We start from the raw sequence: 21885 nt of genomic DNA on the forward strand, positions 1-21885 counted from the left end.
GTGGGTGGTAACAGGGATCTCAAAGATGCTTGGAGAAACCGAACTACCGAAACGTTATCCGATTACAAAAATATAAATTTTCAATAAAATACAGAAAGGGAAAAAAGAAAAGAAAAAAAGAAGAAGAAGAAGAAGAAAAAATGAAGCAGAAGAAGAAAAACAAAATTAAAATACACGACGTTTAATATGTACGTATAGCCATGTCAATTCGTTGTCCGTAGACAACGAGGATTCTCCCCTTTTTTATCACGAACGTGTCCTGATTTACGCGATCGAAACGAAACACGACGATACAGCGTACATCTCATTGCCTTTTACGACTATTTATAACGACCGGATATTGCCTTCGAGCAGATTCCGTTCTGTAAAAATACGTGTATATCTCGTTCTCTCTCCCAAGAGTATAGATATATCAACCTATAAAATGGACTCTATGTGTATCGCCACACTCACGAACAAAAATCAATTTCAATTTCGATACTCTTCTTATATATTATCTCGAAACTCCCTATCGTTTAATTTGCAAAGATGTACGATGCTTTTTATCTTTTTATTTTTTTTTTTTTTTATCTTTTTTTTTCTTTTTTTTTTCTTTTTTTTTTTTTTTTTTTTTTTTTAATATATATATATATATATGAGAAAAATTGTAAGAGGAGGGGAGGGAAGAGGGTGGAAACAACTCAAAGAAACAGGTCTACCGAAAACTGTTTAAATTCCCTCGCTGAACAAATACGCGTGTTATTACGAAGGAAGATATTTACGGCACGCGTGTGATTCTCATCTTTCGGCGAGAGTAAAAAGAAGAGAAATGGAGAGAGAAAGAGAGAGAGAGAGAGAGAGAGAGAGAGAGAGAGAGAGAGGAGGAAGAACGAACTTATGTACATACAAACATACAAACATACAAACATATATACGTATGTATGTATAGATTTGAAAGGTGTATCGGCGCGTAGCGTATCGCGTTACGTGCGAGCCGACGTTTGTTACAAGGCACGAAACGGAAGAGATGAAGAAGCATTCGTTGTAAAGGGTTCGAAGGAAGAGCGAGAATGGATACTGGCGTGGGCCTCTTGAAGGCCCTATTAACGAGTGACCCCCCGCGGCCGACCACAGCGGGCCCAATCAGACCCGTGGCTTCGATTCCAAGTCGGTCCTGTCGACTCTCTCCAACTTGTTTTATGTAATGCCCGCGACGCCAGAATCAATTAGCCAAGGCACCCTCCTATTTTGCGTATGCATGCGCGGCGCTATATGCATAGGCTGGACCGATCCGATCCGAAAACTTATTTGCAAGCTGGCGCTCGGTCCGCGAAAGACTCCTCTCTCCGACTTGCTGCTTGATCCCCGATGTGCCGATGTTCGACCGGTAGACGAGTATAACCGGTTTCTTTCGTACCACCGAGTTAGGCGAAAATTAAATGGCTCGAGACTAACGCGAGATCTTTATTCTTTTTTTATTATTATTTTTTTTTTCTTTTCTTTTTTTCCTTTTTTTTCTTTTTTTTTTTTTCTTTTAAAGATGGGCGGAAGGAAGATCCATTTCTCACGACATTTTGAAGGATCCATAAAACAAGAGAACGTATGTACGAGTAAATCATAACAGGTTGAAAGTTGAAATTATTTAAAGATGATCATATCGAGTGGAAGTATGGGATCGTTGTTAAAAAAAAAAAAAGAAAAAGAAAAAGAAAAAAAAGAGAAAAGAAAGAAAGAAAGAAAGAAAGAAAGAGGGAAAAAAAAAAGAAAAACAACGCACGGAGTATTCAATTAGCGAGGAGCATCATCCTTCGGTACTTTAATGAGGTAAAGCCGAAGATATAAAAATGGTTTATGCCCCGCGAAAGTCGACACCGCGATGCCATCAATTAGGGGAACCACGGAGAGGTAGAAAACGGTCTGGTATAATCAACATATTCAACGTGGCAAATGAGACGAGTCTTAAATCGATAACGACGGGCTAGCCAATTTTCAATTAGCCCTTCTCTGACCTCGATGAAAGAAAACGAAAAGAAGATGCGAAGAAGTTATCGGTGATATTTTCTTCCATGGCGACGCGTCAACAGGCTCGCGAAAGAAAAGAAAAGGAAAAAAGGAAAAAAAAAAAAAAGAAACCAAAGGAGAAAAAGGAGGAGAAGAAGAAGAAGAAGAAGAAGAAGAAGAAGAAGGAGGAGGAGAAAAGGGGAGGTAAAAAGGATTCAAAGGCTTCCTTTTCTCTCCATTTCTCTTTCTCGTGGAAAGAACGCGTCCTGAGATCTCTCACCAGGATCATGGTTGCTCAGCATGAACGCCATACATCAGGAAGAAAATGTGAACGGTATGGAAACACACAACATTTTGCTTTCTTTCTCGTACGTGGAAAAAAAAAAAAAAGAAAAAAAGGGAAAAAAAAATGAAAGAGTCGATTTATTCAACGAATCCAACGAAGTATCGCACCGTATCGGCTGTGAAAGAGTAAGCATACGTCAAGCTTCTTTATATCACTTCGCGGACGGGGGGTCGACATACGTAACAATATGGCAATTTGCTATGTCTCGATATGAGATCTCGATACGAGGGATGTTGCTTTCTTTCTAACGTTATACCACCCTTGGCTTCCTACAAATTCAATTCCGTTGTTTCCCTGTGTTCTTCTCCTCGTCTCCGTACGACACAACAAGTTTTTACGCTGAGAAAATTCCAATAAATTTTTTTGTTCTCTTCTCTTTTTTTTTTATCTTATTTTTGTTTTCCTTGTTTCGTTTCGTTTCGTATGGTTTACTCTTATTGTCTCGAAGAAAGAGGGAAAAAAAAAAAAAAAAAAAGAAAGAAAAAGGAAAAAAATCGTCCAAAAAGATTTTAATTACACAAGTCACATTCACGGTGTCTGTCTTTCTCTCACAACAAGTAGAAATCAACCAACTGAGATATTTTAACCATCACCCATCTCCCCATTTGGAATCTCTTAAGAATCAAATAAATCTAATTCCAGACAAATTAATACTATCCCGTTGATTCCCTTTTAAAAGCAATCTTTTTCTCCACGCCGAGATGTATAAGTATACCTATATACATATATATATATATATATATATATATGCATACACATTATACATAGATACATGATAGAATTAGGGGTGGGGGTGAGACAGGGTGGAGGCGGGGGGAAAAAAAGAAAAGGAAAAAAGAAAAAAAGAAAAAGAACGGGGGTTGTACCTGCGGCATCGTCCGTTTCAGGAATTCGACTTGATCTTATCTTTCTCTCGGTGGAACCGCCAGAACCCCCCCCCGCGAAGAGGATCTTTGATTTAGTACGAGGTATAAAGGATAAAAAGAGAACGTGGAACGTCGTTACACGACGTTAAAGAAGTAAGAGGATGGGCATCCTCCAGCTATCATTTTCGTAAAAAGAAAAAGAACGTATGCGACGTTCTCGGTACGACGTTACACGATAGTTTAATGTATAAGGTCAATTCACATCGATTATTTCAATATTTAGCATTGATAACGGATAACCGGAACTGTCGCATTTTATTGGATCCAAAGAGTTATCATTTTTCTAAGCGACAACTCGATTGAATCTAAAAGCTAAAAATGCGAAATACGCGATATGCATCGAAATATCGCTATATCGAATTATACTCATACCATACGATACTGGTTATACTTAAGTGCGTAAACAAACGTATAAACAAGAAGAACGAAATAACACTTCTATTTGTCAAGAATCCAAATATTTCTCTTTCTAAGGGGATAAAATGTATCCTAGTTTTATTCTTCGTAAATAACTAAGAAAATAACAACGTGCAAATTTATCCAATAAAGAATTATCGATCTCTCCATATCGAGATGAATATGTCACGTGTGAGAATGCTTTTTCGCGGACTATAACTATATATATATTTATATTAATATATATATATATATATATATATATATATATGTATATCCTTGAAAACTTGCAAATCGTAATCCTTTGAACGTCTGGCACGATCGTTAATAATTAATTGATAAGGGTGTGACGTAAATAGCTATAACGAATGACCACTTAAAACAAATTTGTTCGACAAACTTTTTCTTACTTCTTCTTTGGATACGATGACTTTCTCATGAATCCCATATTAATTAGTCACTTTAGTAAATTCGATACAGCGCTTATGCTAATAAGCGACCTTCGGACCCAAGTAACGCGTGCCCGCTCACGCGAAATCTCTATAAATTCATATGCCAAAATATTCGAAGACGGGACATTCTTTCACGGCGAGGCATAAAAATTTAGAAGATTTTTTTGTAGAGAAAGAGAAAGAAGAAAAACATGGAGAGAGAGAGAGGGGGGGGGGAGGAGAGAAAAAGAAGAAAGAAAAAAAATGATCTACGCGTTTCGAGACATATTTTTGGAAAAATTCACATAAAAAATTTCGATCTTCAATTTTAACGAATCCTTCTACTTTTAAACGAAATATTCGTACAAATTTTCTAATCGGCTCGAAAACAAACACGATAACGTTAATGTACTTTTACAAAATTTACGATTCATTGATGAAATAAAGGTCATGTTGTATTATACATACGAGAACCAATACACTTGTGCGAATTCTCCACACTCGCGATACGAGATACAATTTCGCAAGTAAAGCTAGATTACAGGCATGTTTATTGATTTATTACGATACTTACTTCCTTTAGCGGTACTTTAAACGGCAAGATTTTTGTGCCCTTTATAACTTCTCCGTACGGTTTGTAATCTAGCCATCTATAACACCATACAAATAAAATATTAAACGAATATAACTTAATTCATTGTTTTAATTTAAATGTTATATTTATATTAGCCTTTTAACGATAAGATAACCGACAAATTTAATTTATACTTGCTTGTATGTGTGTCTAACGATAGAGTTTTTATATGCGATTATGCGTAAAATCAATGAATATCACGAATGAGACATTATGATTAAAATCGATCGATTTTTGAAAATTTCATTTCGAAAATTTTTTCCTCAAATCTTATTAGATTCTGAATAATCGTATAGATTTAATAAATACATTACACTAATTATTATAACGAGATAAGTCTTACCATTGGGTAATGACGAAAAAATCTTTTTTTTTTTTTCTAAGGTCAACAAAACACAAAAAAGAAAAAAAAAAGAAAAATCAAATTCAACGCAAACCTTTTTTTGCTTTTTTTTTTCCCGAATAAAGCGCCTCGTAACGTAAGATTTACAAACTACTTACTCGCGTCAAATTATATGGTCAATAGAAAAAAAAAAAAAATGAGTCTACCGTTTTACGCCATTAATCGTATTCGTAATATCACGTAACGTATGATCATTTATCATACTTGTATATTAAACGATCAAATGAAATTTTAATTACGAAAGTATGGGAAAGAAATTCGCGCATTTTTTTCGGTCGATAAAATAGTTAACCACCATGTATATATATATATATATATATATATATATATGTATGTATGTCGCGTCAAATAATATACATTTCCCATTACGTATTACATTAAGATAAATATAATTTTTTACAATTCTATGCGAATCCATAAAAATACAAAACTTTTCCTTTCAAAATATTAATCGCAAAATTATGTTAATGAGCTATCATACGTCGTAATCGCAATACGAAGCGTCACAACCTAACCTCCAAAACAATGTGACCTCCATTTCGTTCGCGTAAACAAGCACTTGTAGCTGCTCGACGTTGTTTCACGCCATATCATTGAATAAAAATTATGCGAGACTCACCCGTCGGGTACAGATTTCGTCATAATCGTTGCTAAATCAGAAATTTTTTCACCCGAAAATCAAAAGCATTACACTGAAACGTATTAGCACACAACCACAGCACATGCACGCAGCAGACAAACGCACTGTTAGACGGTCGCGACGCAGAACGATCGATCGATCTCTCGATTTTCGCGCGCAACAGCGTCCTTCGACCAAAGCATTATTGGCCAATTCTACCATACAAATTGTTATCGACCCGATATATAAAAATTTAATATTTACATATTCTTTACGTATAAATACAAATTATTTCGATATAATCTTTATACGAATTAATTATTTAAATATAACGCATCTATCCCAATATTATAAAAAGTAACCTCTATATAAACTTTTTAAGCATATTGTATATATAGAATTTTTATATCTACCTCTCTTGATAATATTAATAATTTGTCTGTATATATATATATATATATATATATATATATATATATATATATATATTTATCATTTCTTAAAAATAATGTAAAAATATCATCCAGAATGTATTTGGTCTTATTTTCAAAAATCGTTATTGTTAATGAAAGTAAAATAACACAATGTATGTAATATCTAACATAGTTTGTTTAAATAAAGATATATAATGTTAAAGATCCTTTATATTATTTCTTATTTATGTAAAATTCTTTCAATTCTTATTATTTTGTATACTCACCAGAAACTTATGTAATAATTGTACAATTTGCTTCAATCAATTCTTCTATATGTATATATATATATATATATATATATGTGTGTGTGTGTGTATGTTCTCTCTCTCTCTCTATATATATATACATATATAGGACAATAACACCGTCACAAAAGCAACTATTGAACGTTTGCTAGGAGTATTTTATAATGCTATAATACTCTCTTAATTTTTAGGCAATATCAGGGACAAGGATTATTAAGAAAATCATTTTTATTAACTCGTTGGGCATTGTACTTCTCCTTCCTTTGTTGCTTTTAATGGTAAAATTTCATTTAATATTTTTTTCTCCAAGTCCAATAATGCAGGTGGTTTCTTGTACTAAAAATATTATATCTTATTCTCACATTAAACTTTTAAAAAGATAAGCCAAAAGTATAACATACCGTGATAATAAGAGTGTTATATTGATGAGTATAGGTAATTCTATCCTGTTCAGGTTTTAAATTAATACGTTCTAAATCTGGAACTTTTATTTTTTTAAAATATTTTTTGTTGCTTGTACGTATAGTAATAGTACCATCGTCCTCTGCTGTTATCGAATACACTGATATTGGATAAGGTAAATTCCTAATTCTCCACTCCAAAGCAGTTTTTGTAATTCTCCTAGTAATAAATGGCTGAAAATATATTTCTATTTATAATTAAAATTTTTTTAATGCAATATATTATTAATGCTAACCAATAAAATAAATTAAATCCATGATATTAATATATAATATATAAAAATAAAGAATTGTATATAGGTTAATCAATGTTTAATTAAATTATTAAAATTAAAAATTTTATAAATAATACAACTTAAAAATTTTTATAAATGATATTTGATCTTTGTCTTTACACAATATATAATTCTAAACATATAATACTAAAAATGTATAAATAAAATGTACATACAGTGCTTGAACTTTCCTGTATCCCATAAGTTTCTATATTATTCTTTTTAATTTCTGGATCTCCTATTTCCACAATCCAATCAGTATTTTTAACAAAATTTCCTTTCTCTTTCCATGCCCTGCGTACTAATACATTTGTATCCATATGATATTCTTCTACCATTTCTTTACCATCTTCCATTAAAAAATGTACTTTCCTCTTTCCTACATAATTATAAAAATATTAATATAAAACAAATGGAAACGATATAACTTTATATAAATGCTCAATAAAACTATATGCTTTTTAAAAAGAAATTATGTGACACACATAAATTTTTCAAAACCATATAAAACTCATTAATTTTCAACTTATCGACAATTATCATTTGAAAATGACATCTTAAATTATGATTATTAATGTCTATTGAAAAATTAATATTAATGTTATACATTATGTTTAAATCACTCATGATCATGACAGTTGATTATTGATCAAACATTTTTCAGGTTAAATTATTATCCTAACACCTGTACATACAAAATAATACTGAAAATATTTCATAAAAATTAATGTAACAATTTCCAATAAGATTAACAAAAGAAAATTATTACATATAAAAGTTATCTTACCATCTTGTATGATTGCGGTCTTTTTGGCATTTTGAATGCGTTTCAACCATAAATTAGTCGCCATCAGTAAATAAGTTAAAGCCACGAGCTATGTATATGATAGATATAGAATGAAGATTTTTGTCCACTTTGAATCGTAGAGTTCGATTTTACCATCTGTCTACTCTGCACGATATTATCGATTATTTATATATATATATATATATATATATATATATATATATATATATATATATATATATAGCGTTAATATTTTCAACAAATCGACAAATATTTAACAAATTATATTCGAAGAATAAGTTTCACGTTAAAGCTTGTTATTATAAAATAAAACGTAAAATTAGACGCAACAAATTAGCTCGGTTATAATTACGTTTATAACGACGAATAATAAATATTACAAAATAATTAATACAAACGTATTAAGATAATTCGAATTTCTGTACGTAAAGTTTATTACGTATAAAGATCCAATAAGATTATAAACAAATAATATATACTGTCGATGTTGAAAGATACGGACGAGAATAAAAAAAGAAGAAAAAAAGAAGACAATTCTTTTTTTTTTTTTTTCTTGTTCGTATCGATTTATATCTGCCGCCATTTTTTCTTTCTTTTTTACCTTCTATATCCTTTATATTACGAATATGGAATATATTAGTATTGTATAATATAAGAGACAATTTTTTATATTCTTTAAATTGATCTAAATGTCTGACGATTTAAAAGAGAAATACGTGTTGCTACTTTAACGGTCAGAATGTGATTGAGTATTTAATTTCACGTATGAACGACGAAAGTTGCGATCTTATTGGTTAATTATTTACCCGCTTTGTTAATGTAATTTTGAAAGTATTAAATAACCAAAAGTAGTAATTTTTTCTTTTTCTGTTCTTTTTCTTTTTTTTTCTTTTTTTTTTTTTCTTTTTTATATATCGTTTTATTTATGCCAGACGATTGATTAAAATTATTATTTTTTTGATAAATTATTTATTTAAAAGAATTATCGTTTATATTTGATTTTATATATAACACGTTAATAAACAAAAAAAAAAAATATATATATATATATATATATATATATATATATATATATTTAAAGGTCTTCTTTCAGATATAAGCATACAAACTATTGTGGTACTTTCCCCAGTGATTTATTCAATTTATTTATACAATATAGAAATTTAATGACAAATGGAGATCTTGAATGTATTTATGCAATTCCGTACAAATCTGGTTTATTTATACAATAGCAAAGCAGAGCATTTGTGTATATAGTTTACATAAGAATTTCAATGGTAAAATCTCTGCTTGCAAAGTACGGTACAGCAAAAGGCATCCTACACCCAGTAGTATGAATATAATCGTGCATGTAAATGTTAATAAAGGACTGATTATTATTATTATAATTATTATTATTAATTATCGACATAAACTGGATTTTCTTTTGTTGTTTAATGTTACAATATATATTCAGTTATTACTTTTCTTGTATATGTATTTATATATACAAGTAAGCATATACATAAATACATATATATGTCTTATTTATATTTATAGTATTTATAGAAAATTATACTAACTACATCAATATATACATAAAAAGGCAAATGTGAAATACTCGAACATTTCTCACCTCTTATTTTATAAAAATATCTGTATTTATTGTTTGTTCGTATTTTAATGAATACTCGATATTGTAGCATTACAATATATCGTCCTTGATGTACTCACAAAAATTGTATCATTTCTTATATCGTATTTAGATTATATCACACATATTATCTGAATGATTTAAAAACATTTCTGAAAGCGACATTATTATGTGTGAAAATCAATACATTTTACAGATCAAATTGTATAACTTTGCAATACTTGAGCAATGTTTCGATCATTTGCCTTTTATCACCCAATATTTTGCTTACTTTATTCCCATTTAAATGCAGATATAACTTTGCATTTCAATCATCTTTCAGAGCATAATCTCTGAATTTTGATTTCTTTGAATCCTCAGATGGTGCATAACCTTGACTTAAAAGAATTTTAGTTTCATAGTCCACGCTTATATTCGCATATTTATTTACTACATCGATTAAAAAAAAAAAAAAATAAAAAAAAAAGAAAGAAAAAAAATTACTTTTCATTCCGAATTTATGCATATCTGATGATAAATCATGCGAACAACGCATAAATTTTGGCCTTTCTATGCATTTTATTAAATTGCAGTCATAATCGATGGCTTGCATTAACTAATCACACATTTCGACAAAATCGTTATATATGTATATATAATATTCATAGATAAATACAATCATATCGAAATGTAATAAACCTTTGTTTTTAAGGACAAAGGAATTAAAAGACAGCATAATCACTTATTGTGAAAGAAGTACAACAGTGCGTACTTGCACTTGGTAAAGTTAACTAATGTATGTATCCTAAGCATAAAAAGCAGGAAGAAGAGTACTGGAATAAGAGATCAATTGCGCACTTATTTGATCGTGGCGATTCTCATCTATAATTTTACGATTAAAGCTGAGCACTTTTAAACTTTGCCAAAAATAATATAAAAAAAGGAAAAAAATAAAAAAAAAAAAAAAAAAGAACAATACAAAACAAAAAAAAGAACCAAGTCCAAAAGTAATCATCGTTTAAGTCTGTCGTCCGTTGTGCAAGTTCATTTTACTTTTTTCTGTTCTTAGGACACTTTACCATCGTGCTTGGTTTTATTCGTTTTAACAATATGCAAATCCAGGGTGATAATTTAGCATACAAAGTTATGGAGGTAGTTGAAGTGAACACGTAAACGTCTTTCGTAAACAACCATACTGGTAAAATCGCTGCAACAAAAGAAGGTACACAAATATTCTTATTTTATACCGTTTTTATATAAGTTCTCCAAATCTGTTGAAGACATTACATGAGAAACATCGGTCTTCGATTATAGAACTTTCATGTTCGAAACTTCGCTCTTTGAAAAAAAAGAATATACATAATACATATACATATAATATTTGACGTAAGTTTCACTGATAAGATACATTCAATGTGAATAACATATATATATATATATATATATATATATATATATATATATATATTACGTCTGCAATTTTACCATCATTTTTGGTCATTATATGACCTAAATCGTAGATCATTTCTTTTTCTTTCCCTATCCAAAATTCTCAATATTTTGATAAATATGTACACGATAAACGTACATATATACATACACACATATATATATATATATATGTATATGTATATGTATATATAATATTACGTAGCTCTTTCGATAAGTTTAATACGCGATTTTTGGCAAATTCGTTGTTCAATCGAATAGCGTGCAAAGTATGTCAAATGCGAAGTCATGAAGTCCATTCGACAAAAGGATTGTATCGCAAATATATTTCTCTGGCTTTAACACAAAGCTCGTAAAGTCAACATCATCGTTAACATTGTAATCGTCCTTATGGACTTATTCGCTATTACAACGATAGCGATATTTTCTGAATAATCAATCGTTTTTATAATACGATCCTTTAACAGTTTCATTCCTTGTGTTCAGGATCTGGTTTTGTCTTCGGTTCCATTGATGAAGGATGATGAGGATTTGTTTGATTTCTCGGTACAAGCAAGACATTGCCATCGGCAGATTGTTGAAGACTGTATTCGTATGGATGATATTGATTACCATCGGGATCTCGAAGAGACTAAAAAATAAAAATTATATATTTACGATTGCGCCATCTTTTTATTTGATAATTATTGTTTATATGAATAATATACGAATAATTAGCAATTATTATCAAAATTATCTTATCGAAATGAAATTCAGTTCTCCAATCGTTTCTTGCATTATTAGATACTAATAACAAGTAATAAATAACTTTACTTAGATAATTTAAATGGATACGTAAAAAAACATTACGATCTTGCAAATGTAATATAAACATAATGCTTTTGCAAGAAAACGATAGGAGACAGTAGACATTATCGTATTACTATAATAATTCTTTGTACTGACCTGGAAAACGTGGCGATAAAGTTGACTGAACTTGTCTTTAACGCGTTGCCTTTCAAGAAGCATAAAATCATGCTCCCGAATGAGTCTCATTTTACGATCGCGCATCTCTTTTACTTCGTCGGCAAGACTGATGATTTGATCGAGTTTACGTTTGCGACAATTCTGTGCTGCCACTTTATTCTTTCCTCGCCTCCTAATATCACGTATCAGAGATAATTGTGCCTCGCTGAGATCGTATTTGCTTAAACGTTCGTTAAATTCGTCCATAGGTAAATTGATTATGTCGTTCACTGGGATCGGCACATTTAACGCTCTCGCACGTTTCTCATCCCGTGTCAAATGTTCCTCGCTCTCGTTCTTTCGTACTAAATTTTCCAAAAAATCAAAATATATTACATACACACACACACACACATACATCCACCTATATATATATATATATATACACATAGAGCATGGGATTAAATATTGACTTTAAACAAATCAACGAGGCTTAAAAATGTTGTATTACCTTTCTTATCACGAGAAAGGGGACGTTGAAGAGATCCTGAACTTTCAGCGGGCAAATGATAAGTATGATTATGATGAACGTGCTCGATGGCTGATCGCCCTAAAAAAAAGTAACAAAACAAAACAATAAAATAAAAGAAAAGAAAAGAAAAAGGAAAAAAAAATGAATTTATACATCAGCGACATCCATTGAGAAAATATCTAACGTATTTTCTAGATCATATCCGAAAATAATTACCAGATTGATGACGGGTAAAGTCGACACTGCAACTATATTTAATTTCAGACTGTGGACCGGCTGCACCTTCTATCGGGCCTGAATAAGCGTTGCCTGGTGCACCAGCACCGACCGTATGCGAGTCATACTCGTATTTCATAGGGGTGGTTGGATGCGCCGTTCCTCCCAAAGGTGATCCTTATGGGCGAAAGAAGAAGAAGAAGAACAAAAAAAAAAAAAAGAATAAAAAAGAACATAAATAAATAATAAGAAATAAAAAATGAGTTATAATGATATTATTCAAATATTCGTCTTTCCGCTTGTTCTCGTGAGTTTGAATGCATTAGCAGTTACTTGAATATATATATATAAAATAAAAAAGAAAAGAAAGAAAACAGGTAAAAGAAAAAGAAAAACAAGATATGATGAATCTAATATACGTCAGAAACTCTATGAAATGCAATAGGTAATAAGAAATATCTTGTTTTGTTCAATCATTTTATCGGAAGATATTTGTCATGAGAACGCTTATAAATTTTATATGACAATTTTTCTACGAACCGGTGCTTTGCTCTTGGAAATATCGTTTGGCGAACATTTGATGTTTTTTCTGTGCAACCGGCGGTACAGTCCTTTCCGGTTGACATCTTGGTGAACCAGCGTTTCTTCCGGAAACGGAATAACTGCAGTCGTAAGGCATTCGGTATTTACTAAAAAAGAGAAATAAAAAGAAAAAAATATATTATCGAGATTCTACATATAATATAGAAAATATCATTTAAATATTTTTTTTTCTTTTTTTTTTTTTTGCGAATAAAAGAAAATAAAATTATGACATTTTATTTATTCATAGATAACGATAAAGAATTTGGGTATTATCATTTAAATATCTTATTCCTTTAAAAATTGTATTCCTCTTAAAAAAAAATATGATTTATATCAATGAAATTTTTTCCATGTACCTAGCATAATCCATGGTGTAATGTGAATCAGCTTGCGTGTGACTGGAATTAGATCCAGTTTCCATCCACTCCCCATCCGAGAGGGATGGCACACGCTCACTGCCCATGCTACTGACGGCACTGTCGCTAGAGGCGTCCATCCTCTCGTCTGTGACAGCAGGTAAACTCGTCACACTCGTCAGGGCCGTCGTTGTTGACGTGGTACCACCGGCTGTTTGGACTCCTGGCAATGCAGCCGCTCCGGTTGGCCCAGATGCGTTATTGCTACCATTGTCCAGCATGCGCATGGTGTACATGCCTGTAACAAGAAAATAACTTTTTTAGTTTTCTTATCTCGCATTCTTTTAATAACAAACAATATCAACGAGATTAAAAAATTCCTATGTCATAAGCGTAGTGAACCAAAAAACAAGAATTTCAAACCTAAATGCGAATGATGAAACACTCGCATTTAAAATATTCGCCAAAATGGGCATAGATTTTCTAAATTTCAGGAAGCAACCACGTTTTAACTTCTATTTCGCGCTCGTAAAACGAACAATCCATAAACATACGTACTTAACATCAACTGGAATGACTTTTTTGCAATCGTGACATTTTCTACAACCGGTTTCGTAAGATGCCGTGAGTGAGAATCTTCCTAGCAAATTCACTTTACATGATCAGCACCAATGACACAATGTGAAATATATGCTATATACGAAATTCTTCTATCAAACTCAAATCTGATATTAGAAATATCATTTATTTATATTAAAGAATAGAAACTCCGTCTCCGTCATTGATACATTTCTTCTTGGACAGGAAGACATTAGAGTTTTATCGATCGATTAAACAAAAAGACAAATAATTGGAAAGCTCAAGATTCGCCAATGTGGACCGATATATATATATATATATATATATATATATATATATATATATATATATATATATACATATGTACCATTGATCGCTATAAAGTATATAATATGACTTAATATCGGTCATTTCAAGCTGGTTCATAATTGCGCAAGAAATTGTTAATTGACGACAAATGACGAACTAAACGTTCGTTTGCTTTTATTTACGCTCTAAGAGATTTTCCCTTTTTTTTTTTAATATTATTTCTTTCCTTCAGATAATAATAGTTATATTCGGACTTTAAACGAATATTTATACGCGAGTGAGAATCTTTGATGATTATCGTCAATGAACGCGAGCGCACGTTGATAGGAATTTCGCAGAAATACATATTGAGCGCGTCATGGTCAAATCGCGGGACAGATATAAACACGTAATTCGTTTCGTGTTTCAGTCATTGATATCATGTGCTTGAAGACGTGTTGATTCGCGTTATTTCTATGAATCTTGAACACCTTTGTAAAAGGATATTTCGCAACGTGAAACGTGTAATATATATTATTACTCAATTTTATAAGCTCCCGTCGAATGTATTTTATTTATGATTTTTTTATTATCGCTTTTTAATCTTTTTAAATACCGTTTCATATATTTCCAATTTTATTACGTAAAGTAATAAAAAATAAATGAATAAAAAGAAAAAGAAAAAGAACAATTAAAATAAAAATGCAAATACAAATAAAATAATAATAATAATAATAATAATAATGACAAAAACAACAACAACAACAAAAATAATAATAATAATAATAATAATATAATAATAATAATAATAATAATGTTATATTTCCTAAGTGACGAAATAAATTATGATCTTTTTTCCCCGAAACTTTATCAATCAATTTATCTATTTTGATTCTAATGAACGATCATTACAGTTTTTTCTTCGAAATATATCAACGTATCGATCATGAAAAATATGAACGTCATTAATTGAGGCACACGCTCTAACAAAGAACGAAAGCTACGTTCATTAACCTTTTGTTAGTCATGAGGAGAGGTAAAGAAAAAAATACAAATAAAAAAAAAAAAGAAAAAGAAAAAATAGGCGATATTAATAATTAACTCTCGCCATGAATATACACTGTGCAACGTTTTCAAACGAGAAAACAGGATATGAACGTTGGTATACAAGCGATCGAGTGACTGCTATGCCCGTTACAAATGCAAATTCGTAAGTGCGACCGATAAGAATCGATTACGTTCTACCTCAGTAAATTATAATTAAATATTCAATATTATTATTTACACGATCTTTGGTTGCTATTTCAATCGCCACATCGCAATATACAGTATGCAAATTGATTATCCAAATTTGATGACTTGGCATGACTTTTAATATCTTTACGATAACATAAGATAATTTCTCTTATCAATGACCAATCGACAGTCGAATTTTATATCGAATGGTCACATGAAAGGCGGATAGTATGATATAATATTATATAATGCAATTTTTATTTATATAAACATGTTACGTAAATTAGATGCACTTTTAAAGAACTTTGAAAGGAAATAATCATCGTCGACATGTCGATACCGAAGGAAAATCAAATGGTTTATTCGCAATTTTCAAGAAATTTCGTGATAATTTCATTCCTTTTTTTTTTCTTCTTTTATTTTTTTTGTTTTTGACATGTATAATTTCAATTATCCTATACAAATTTCAAGCTCGAAAAATATATTAGAAAGGGAAAATATTTATGATCGATTAGAATTAAGTTACGGGTGAAAGAAAGAGAGAAAGAGAAAGAGTGAAAGAGAGAAAAAAAAATAAATAAAATCGATTTTGAAGATATACAAAGATATTTATACATTATCTATATATTACACACATATATATATATATACATATATTTATATATATATATATATATATATATATATATATATATATATATATATGTACCGATTTGACGATAAAGAAGAACTTCGTTGTGTGTGGCGAGTTTCCTATCAATCAGTTGAACAAATTGAGTTACATGTGGGTCGATGGCATATCGGACACGTGATGCGCCTTCGTACGTATAACGCGATCAAATGAGCCTGCGTTTGCTCACGTACACGTACTTATGTATACGTATTGTGTTTCCCACTTCGTAACCAAACGATCGTTGGACGCCATTCATATTTTTCTTGGCTTTCGGTCATATGTCAGGGTCGATAGGTGATCATATGTGCATATATGTATGTGTATATATATATATATATATATATATATATATATATATATATATATATACATATATACATATATACATATATACATATATATACTGCAATCTGAAGATGGAAATTAGGATGACGTTGCAATTTTCTTTAAGATTTATTTGTTAATCGAATATATATCCTCATAAGCGAATGCGTTCACGAAAACAGGAAATAAAAAATAGAATGAACGCGAAAATAAGGCGTGAGCTTTCATTGACTTTGATCGTCGTTCTTGATCTATGATAAAAAAAAAAAGGGAGGGGGGAAGCAAAGGAACGAAAAGAGGAGGATAGAAAAAATAAATATACGGAAAAGTAAAGAGACATTTAAAACGAACGAGAGACATTTTTTCGATCGATCTGAAATTACCTACTTGGTATGTACATGATAACTCCCATGGTCGCCATTCAAGCCCTTCCTCTCAAGATTTCTCTATTTCTTCCAATCGATCGATAGAATCCAATAACTTCTCCTTCTCTCTTTTTCTTTCGTTACATTAGTCTTTCTCAATCGCAAGACTCTTCGTCGTCGTTAAATCTTCAAGATTTTGATGATATTATAAATACTGTAGTGCCTGTAGTAATGCATATTTAATAAGAGCATATAAGAGGAAGAAGAAGAAGAAGAAGTTCAAAGAAACGAACGAAGACACGCTCGAGATATCTTTTTTCCTTGGTGAACATCGAGCTTATAATGTTTAACACCTTCGCTCGACTAAATGTTCCTTTCTCTCTTTCACAATAACCTTCTTCTCGTGCTTATTATAGACGACGAATACACTATCATAATGTGTATTAATTTAATCGTAGAAACGATCAAACGAAATCGTTTCAATTAATTTCGTTTCATTGAACACCAAATAACCAGAAACGTATTATCACATAACTTCAAACTTCATTAATTATCGATTCATTAAATATATAAATCGATGAAGATTTTCACGATGAAAAAATGAAACTTTAATATCAAAGAGTCATCTCAGTTTCTTCTTAAAGTCATCCACAAGATACGATTACGAGAAACACTTCTTTATAACTGACACTCCCGTTCTTTGTCACGACACACATACATGCACGAGTTACGCTGACAGCAGATAACGTGTTAGAACTTCACAGAAATACAAAACATCGCGATGATACTCGAGAGAAAATATAGAAACGATTTCTCGAATAATACTCGTACGTTTTAATTTTTCTTTCTAAATTTTCCATTTTACTTCATTAATTTTAATCACACTTTAACCCTACTTCTCTCTCTCTCTCTCTCTCTCTCTCTCTCTCCTTTCTTTCTTTCTCTCTTTGTCTCTCTTGAAAAAAAAAAAAAATGGATAAAAAGAAAAAAAAAGCAAGATCGTAAAATAGTTTTCACTTCGTTAAAAATTTATTGAGAAAGCTCTTAGTTCCATACGTATGATCGTGAAGAACGCGTAAACATAACTATTTAAATATCTGCTCGTATCCGCAAGTCTGACCCGACACGGGGCGTCACCACTCGCATGGCGAGAGGCTCGAAAGACCGAGGAGGTTTCGGCTTTTCTCCTCGGCATTGGACGATAGTCGAAGAACGGTGGGAGAGACGATGACGGGATCGTCGTATGTCTTCTGCACGAGCGAGAGAAACAAACGTGCCGAAAAACCATTGACTTTGCATTAAATAACAATATCGTTCATAAAACGTGTATGTACGTATATATTATACGTTTCAAACACGAAATCAAACGGGTTTTCTATTTCTCCTCCCTCCCAAACCCCCCCCCCCACCCTCTCTCTCTCCCCACCCCATTCCCACCTTTGAGTTTTTACGATATCAAAGAAGTTTTATTTAATGCATATGTTTTTTTTTTTTTTTTCATGAAAATATAATGATAATATCGTGCACGATAATATCGATCATATTGAAATAATTGTTCTTTAATAATTGGCAACCACACGATAACATTATTCTCAGTTAAAAAGTATCGCGACATCGTATTATATAGATCTCAAGAAAGAATAAATAAACTTTACGAAGGCGTTTAACGACGGTCTCGTCGAAGAATTTAATCAATTAATAGACGCGTAACGTTAGAATGTAACGTGAGAGTTCTTGTAATGCAATCATACGGCCTACGAACATAAAGAAACGTAAGCACATAAGTATGTAGATACGTACGCGGTAGTCATTCCTACTTTCACCGTCGACCGTGGGTGGGTGGGTACACTTGGTGAATATCTAACTACGCAACTAATAATTATTATCGTTCTCATCTGTCCGTAAGATTGAAATCGATATATGACCTAACCCTTTCATTCTTCTTGTCGACAGATTATTAAAAAAAAAAAAAAGAAAAAAAAGAAGAAAAAAAGAAAAAGAAAGAAAAAAGGAAGAAACAAAAACAGAAAAAAGAAAATTCAAAGACAAACATGCATACAAATCGCAGAATGCCATATACCAATGGATATGCATGAGAGAAGCATAACACGTCACGCGTTCGTACATACATAAATCGGTATAACGATTTTATGCACCGTTTATTTACGCTTCTACGCGTCACGCATACTAATCGCGACTTAGACTATCTATAGGATTATCGTTTTTTCTTGATTGCCGCTTTAAAATTCGATCATTATCGTCGTTAAATAATAAACACGTTGCTACTTCGCAACAATGTGATACGTTACTTCATTCTAATTAGATATCTACTTTTTTTTAATTCGGATCTCTTATTTCTATATTTGATTTAAATACGCATACGTATTATATCCATTAAAATTGCGAGAAATTCATTTCACCTTGTTTATTTTCGAAGGAACAATATGTAGATGCAATTTTTATTCTCGATACAGCTCCGCTGTGATCTCATCCTCGTGATGATTTCTAAACTCGAAATTTCAAGGATAAGCGCAACGATCTTGTACGCTCGACCGATCGTGCGAACACGATTTAATAAAAGAGGAAGAAGAAAAGACAAAAAAGAAGAAAATAAAAAACGATTGGACTTCCTCTTATCGTCACATTTTTTGGACGAAACACGAAAATACGCATTTGTTCTATTTCGTTCACGAAACAATGATCCTCTTGATCTCGTTGATACGGTAAAAAGGAAAAAAAAAAAAAAATAAAAAAAAATAAACGTTTTGGGACGAAACTCGGATACGTACGTTCACATTATTTTATAAGATATTACAAAAATTTATTTATAATGGTCATTCGTAAATGCGATTATTACGATTAATCGAGTTTGTTAATTGTTGGCTTGAGAATGCAATTGTAAAGTGATGCGATGTTAGAAAAAGAAAACCAAAAAAAAAAAAAAAAAAGAAAAAGAAAAACAAAAAAAAAGAAAAGAAATAAAAAAAAAATAATCACTATAATAATTGTACAGAATTAACGAATAATTATTTAAAACATTAAAAGATTACTTTATTACACTATCATCTGCAGTTTCATGGACAAGAGTGTTCTGTTCCATCGATGATAACGATGGAAATTAATCATAGTTAAATAAGAGTTAAAGAGAAAGAGAGAGGGAGAGAGAGAAGCCATATGTTTATTCAAACTCATTCGTTTGGTTCGCCAAGTCTTTCTAGTAACGCCGTATGACTAAGCACCTCGAATATGGATGCGATATCTTTCGACGAATCACGCGTGGCGATAATAAAGAACGCGCAACTATTTATAAATCTTCTTTCGGAAGTTGCCTTCTACATGAGCGTGGCAAAGTTTATTTAGTGATCTTAATTATCGTTTTAAATATTGAACAAGACGATACATAATCTCAAGGAACGATTTTCGACCAAATTCGGAAATACGAAAATCATTACTTTTATTGGAATGTCGTTGTCAAGGTTGGTATATACTCGGTATCAGTATACACGTTCGTTTAAAAGAGATATATACACCTATACAAGTATAAGACCCAAGCACGACTACGCACGTAATACGATTCTTTATGACGAACGAGGCAAATATTTGAAAGAATCCGAGAGCAAACTTTCGCTCGATTGAGCTTGTAAGAATAAAATCTTATAAAAATAAAATCTTGTTGACTTTGATATCATAGGAAAGAAATTAATATATTTTTATTAGCCAATAAAAGGGAAGAAGAGAAAGAGAGAGAGAGAGAGAGAGAGAGAGAGAGAAATATAAAAGAAAATAGTCGGCAAAGACGTTATCTTGAAAAGTTGGAGAACATCTTGCCATTTACTAAGTCGAATCTCTTTTCTCTTTAGTATTGGATATAAAATCGTTTCTCCTATGTCCGCTAAAATGAAACTCGTATAAATTTGCGATAAGCGTAATCTAAAACGGAAAGACACGTTACCGGAAATACAAAATTCCTGCTGTGTTCCTTTCGAGATTATTTCGTGCACTTCTAAGCCGATAAGTCCATAAAAGAAGGTTCCTTAAGAACGATAATATTATACTCTTAACGCAATACGGGTTTTAGGTATTTATATTCATTTTATTTTAGCCAACTAGCAACAATTAAGATCCTGTTTCAAAACTAAACGTAGGCAGAACAAATTTTTTTACATTTTAAAACTGCAACGTTTCTTCGAACACACACACACACACACATACATACATATACATAAACACACATATACGTGAACGACGAATAACAACATGTGGTCACGTGTGGATAATTTCCGATACCAGTTTCTTTATTCTAACAAACGCGAATTTATATCGAGGAATGCTACTGGAAAAAGGGCAATTTTGCAAAAAGTTTTATTCAAGTTGGTATCAAAGAGAAGCTCCATGATAACTTTCGTTTTCAATAACGATCGGTCAAGGCCAACGAGTATATAGAATCGATGGTCAGGAGTGTACGAAACAGTTAACAACGACTAAAAATATTTTCTGGATAATATCAAAGGAAATAATCAATAAAACGTGTCCAAAGTCTGATTTCATCTGGGTTTTTTTTTTTTTTCTTCTCTTCTCTATTCTTCTCTTTTTTCTTTTATTTTTTTCTTCACTTTATTATTCAATGAGCGAATACTTCAGCCACCACCCACCCACGCATAATCAGACGATCGAGATTATTCGGAAAGGTGAACAGCGATTCGAAAAAAATATTTTTTGGGTCGC

The 21885-nt window shown here is 31.4% G+C and overlaps 3 protein-coding genes across 12 annotated transcripts in view; all 3 read right to left on the minus strand.

The window, feature by feature from the left end:
- Positions 1-6570, minus strand: part of LOC124423332 (RNA/RNP complex-1-interacting phosphatase-like) — a 43833-nt gene extending 37263 nt beyond the window's left edge. For 2 of the 3 annotated variants that reach the window (XM_046960935.1, XM_046960933.1), the window contains exons 1-2: positions 6436-6570; positions 4654-4729 (exon numbers count right to left, since the gene is read on the minus strand). Coding sequence is in view for 1 of the 3 variants with exons in the window: in XM_046960932.1 (XP_046816888.1) it covers positions 4654-4729; positions 5736-5758 (99 nt within the window). In the remaining 2 variants the exon portion in view is untranslated. Of the gene's footprint in view, positions 1-4653; positions 4730-5735; positions 6052-6435 lie in introns of those variants that run through there. The other variant, XM_046960932.1, reaches the window with a different exon arrangement.
- Positions 6571-6666: 96 nt separating this feature from the next.
- LOC124423333 (protein DPCD) lies at positions 6667-8130 on the minus strand. Its single transcript, XM_046960936.1, has 4 exons — positions 7980-8130; positions 7369-7571; positions 6858-7091; positions 6667-6792 (listed from the first exon to the last, which is right to left on the minus strand). The coding sequence occupies exons 1-4, from the start codon at positions 8041-8043 to the stop codon at positions 6688-6690; spliced, it is 606 nt and encodes a 201-aa protein (XP_046816892.1). The 5' UTR covers positions 8044-8130; the 3' UTR covers positions 6667-6687.
- Positions 8131-9117: 987 nt separating this feature from the next.
- Positions 9118-21885, minus strand: part of LOC124423604 (segmentation protein cap'n'collar) — a 92174-nt gene continuing 79406 nt past the window's right edge. For all 8 annotated transcript variants that reach the window (XM_046961509.1, XM_046961504.1, XM_046961503.1 and 5 more), the window contains 6 exons: positions 13696-13993; positions 13295-13443; positions 12755-12931; positions 12518-12616; positions 12007-12371; positions 9118-11692 (listed from right to left, as the gene is read on the minus strand). In XM_046961509.1, the coding sequence (XP_046817465.1) occupies positions 11531-11692; positions 12007-12371; positions 12518-12616; positions 12755-12931; positions 13295-13443; positions 13696-13993 (1250 nt within the window). In that variant the 3' untranslated portion in view covers positions 9118-11530. The remainder of the gene's footprint in view (positions 11693-12006; positions 12372-12517; positions 12617-12754; positions 12932-13294; positions 13444-13695; positions 13994-21885) is intronic.

Source organism: Vespa crabro, chromosome 4, assembly GCF_910589235.1.
Source record: "Vespa crabro chromosome 4, iyVesCrab1.2, whole genome shotgun sequence".
In the NCBI taxonomy this organism is placed as follows: Eukaryota; Metazoa; Arthropoda; class Insecta; order Hymenoptera; family Vespidae; genus Vespa; species Vespa crabro.

Coding starts and splice junctions, on each gene's coding strand:
- LOC124423333 (XM_046960936.1), bottom strand. CDS start 8,043: ATGGCGACTAATTTATGGTTGAAACGCATTCAAAATGCCAAAAAGACC. Junction 7,572..7,979: donor GACCGCAATCATACAAGATG/GTAAGATAACTT, acceptor ATAATTATGTAG/GAAAGAGGAAAGTACATTTT. Junction 7,092..7,368: donor TACAGGAAAGTTCAAGCACT/GTATGTACATTT, acceptor ATATATTTTCAG/CCATTTATTACTAGGAGAAT.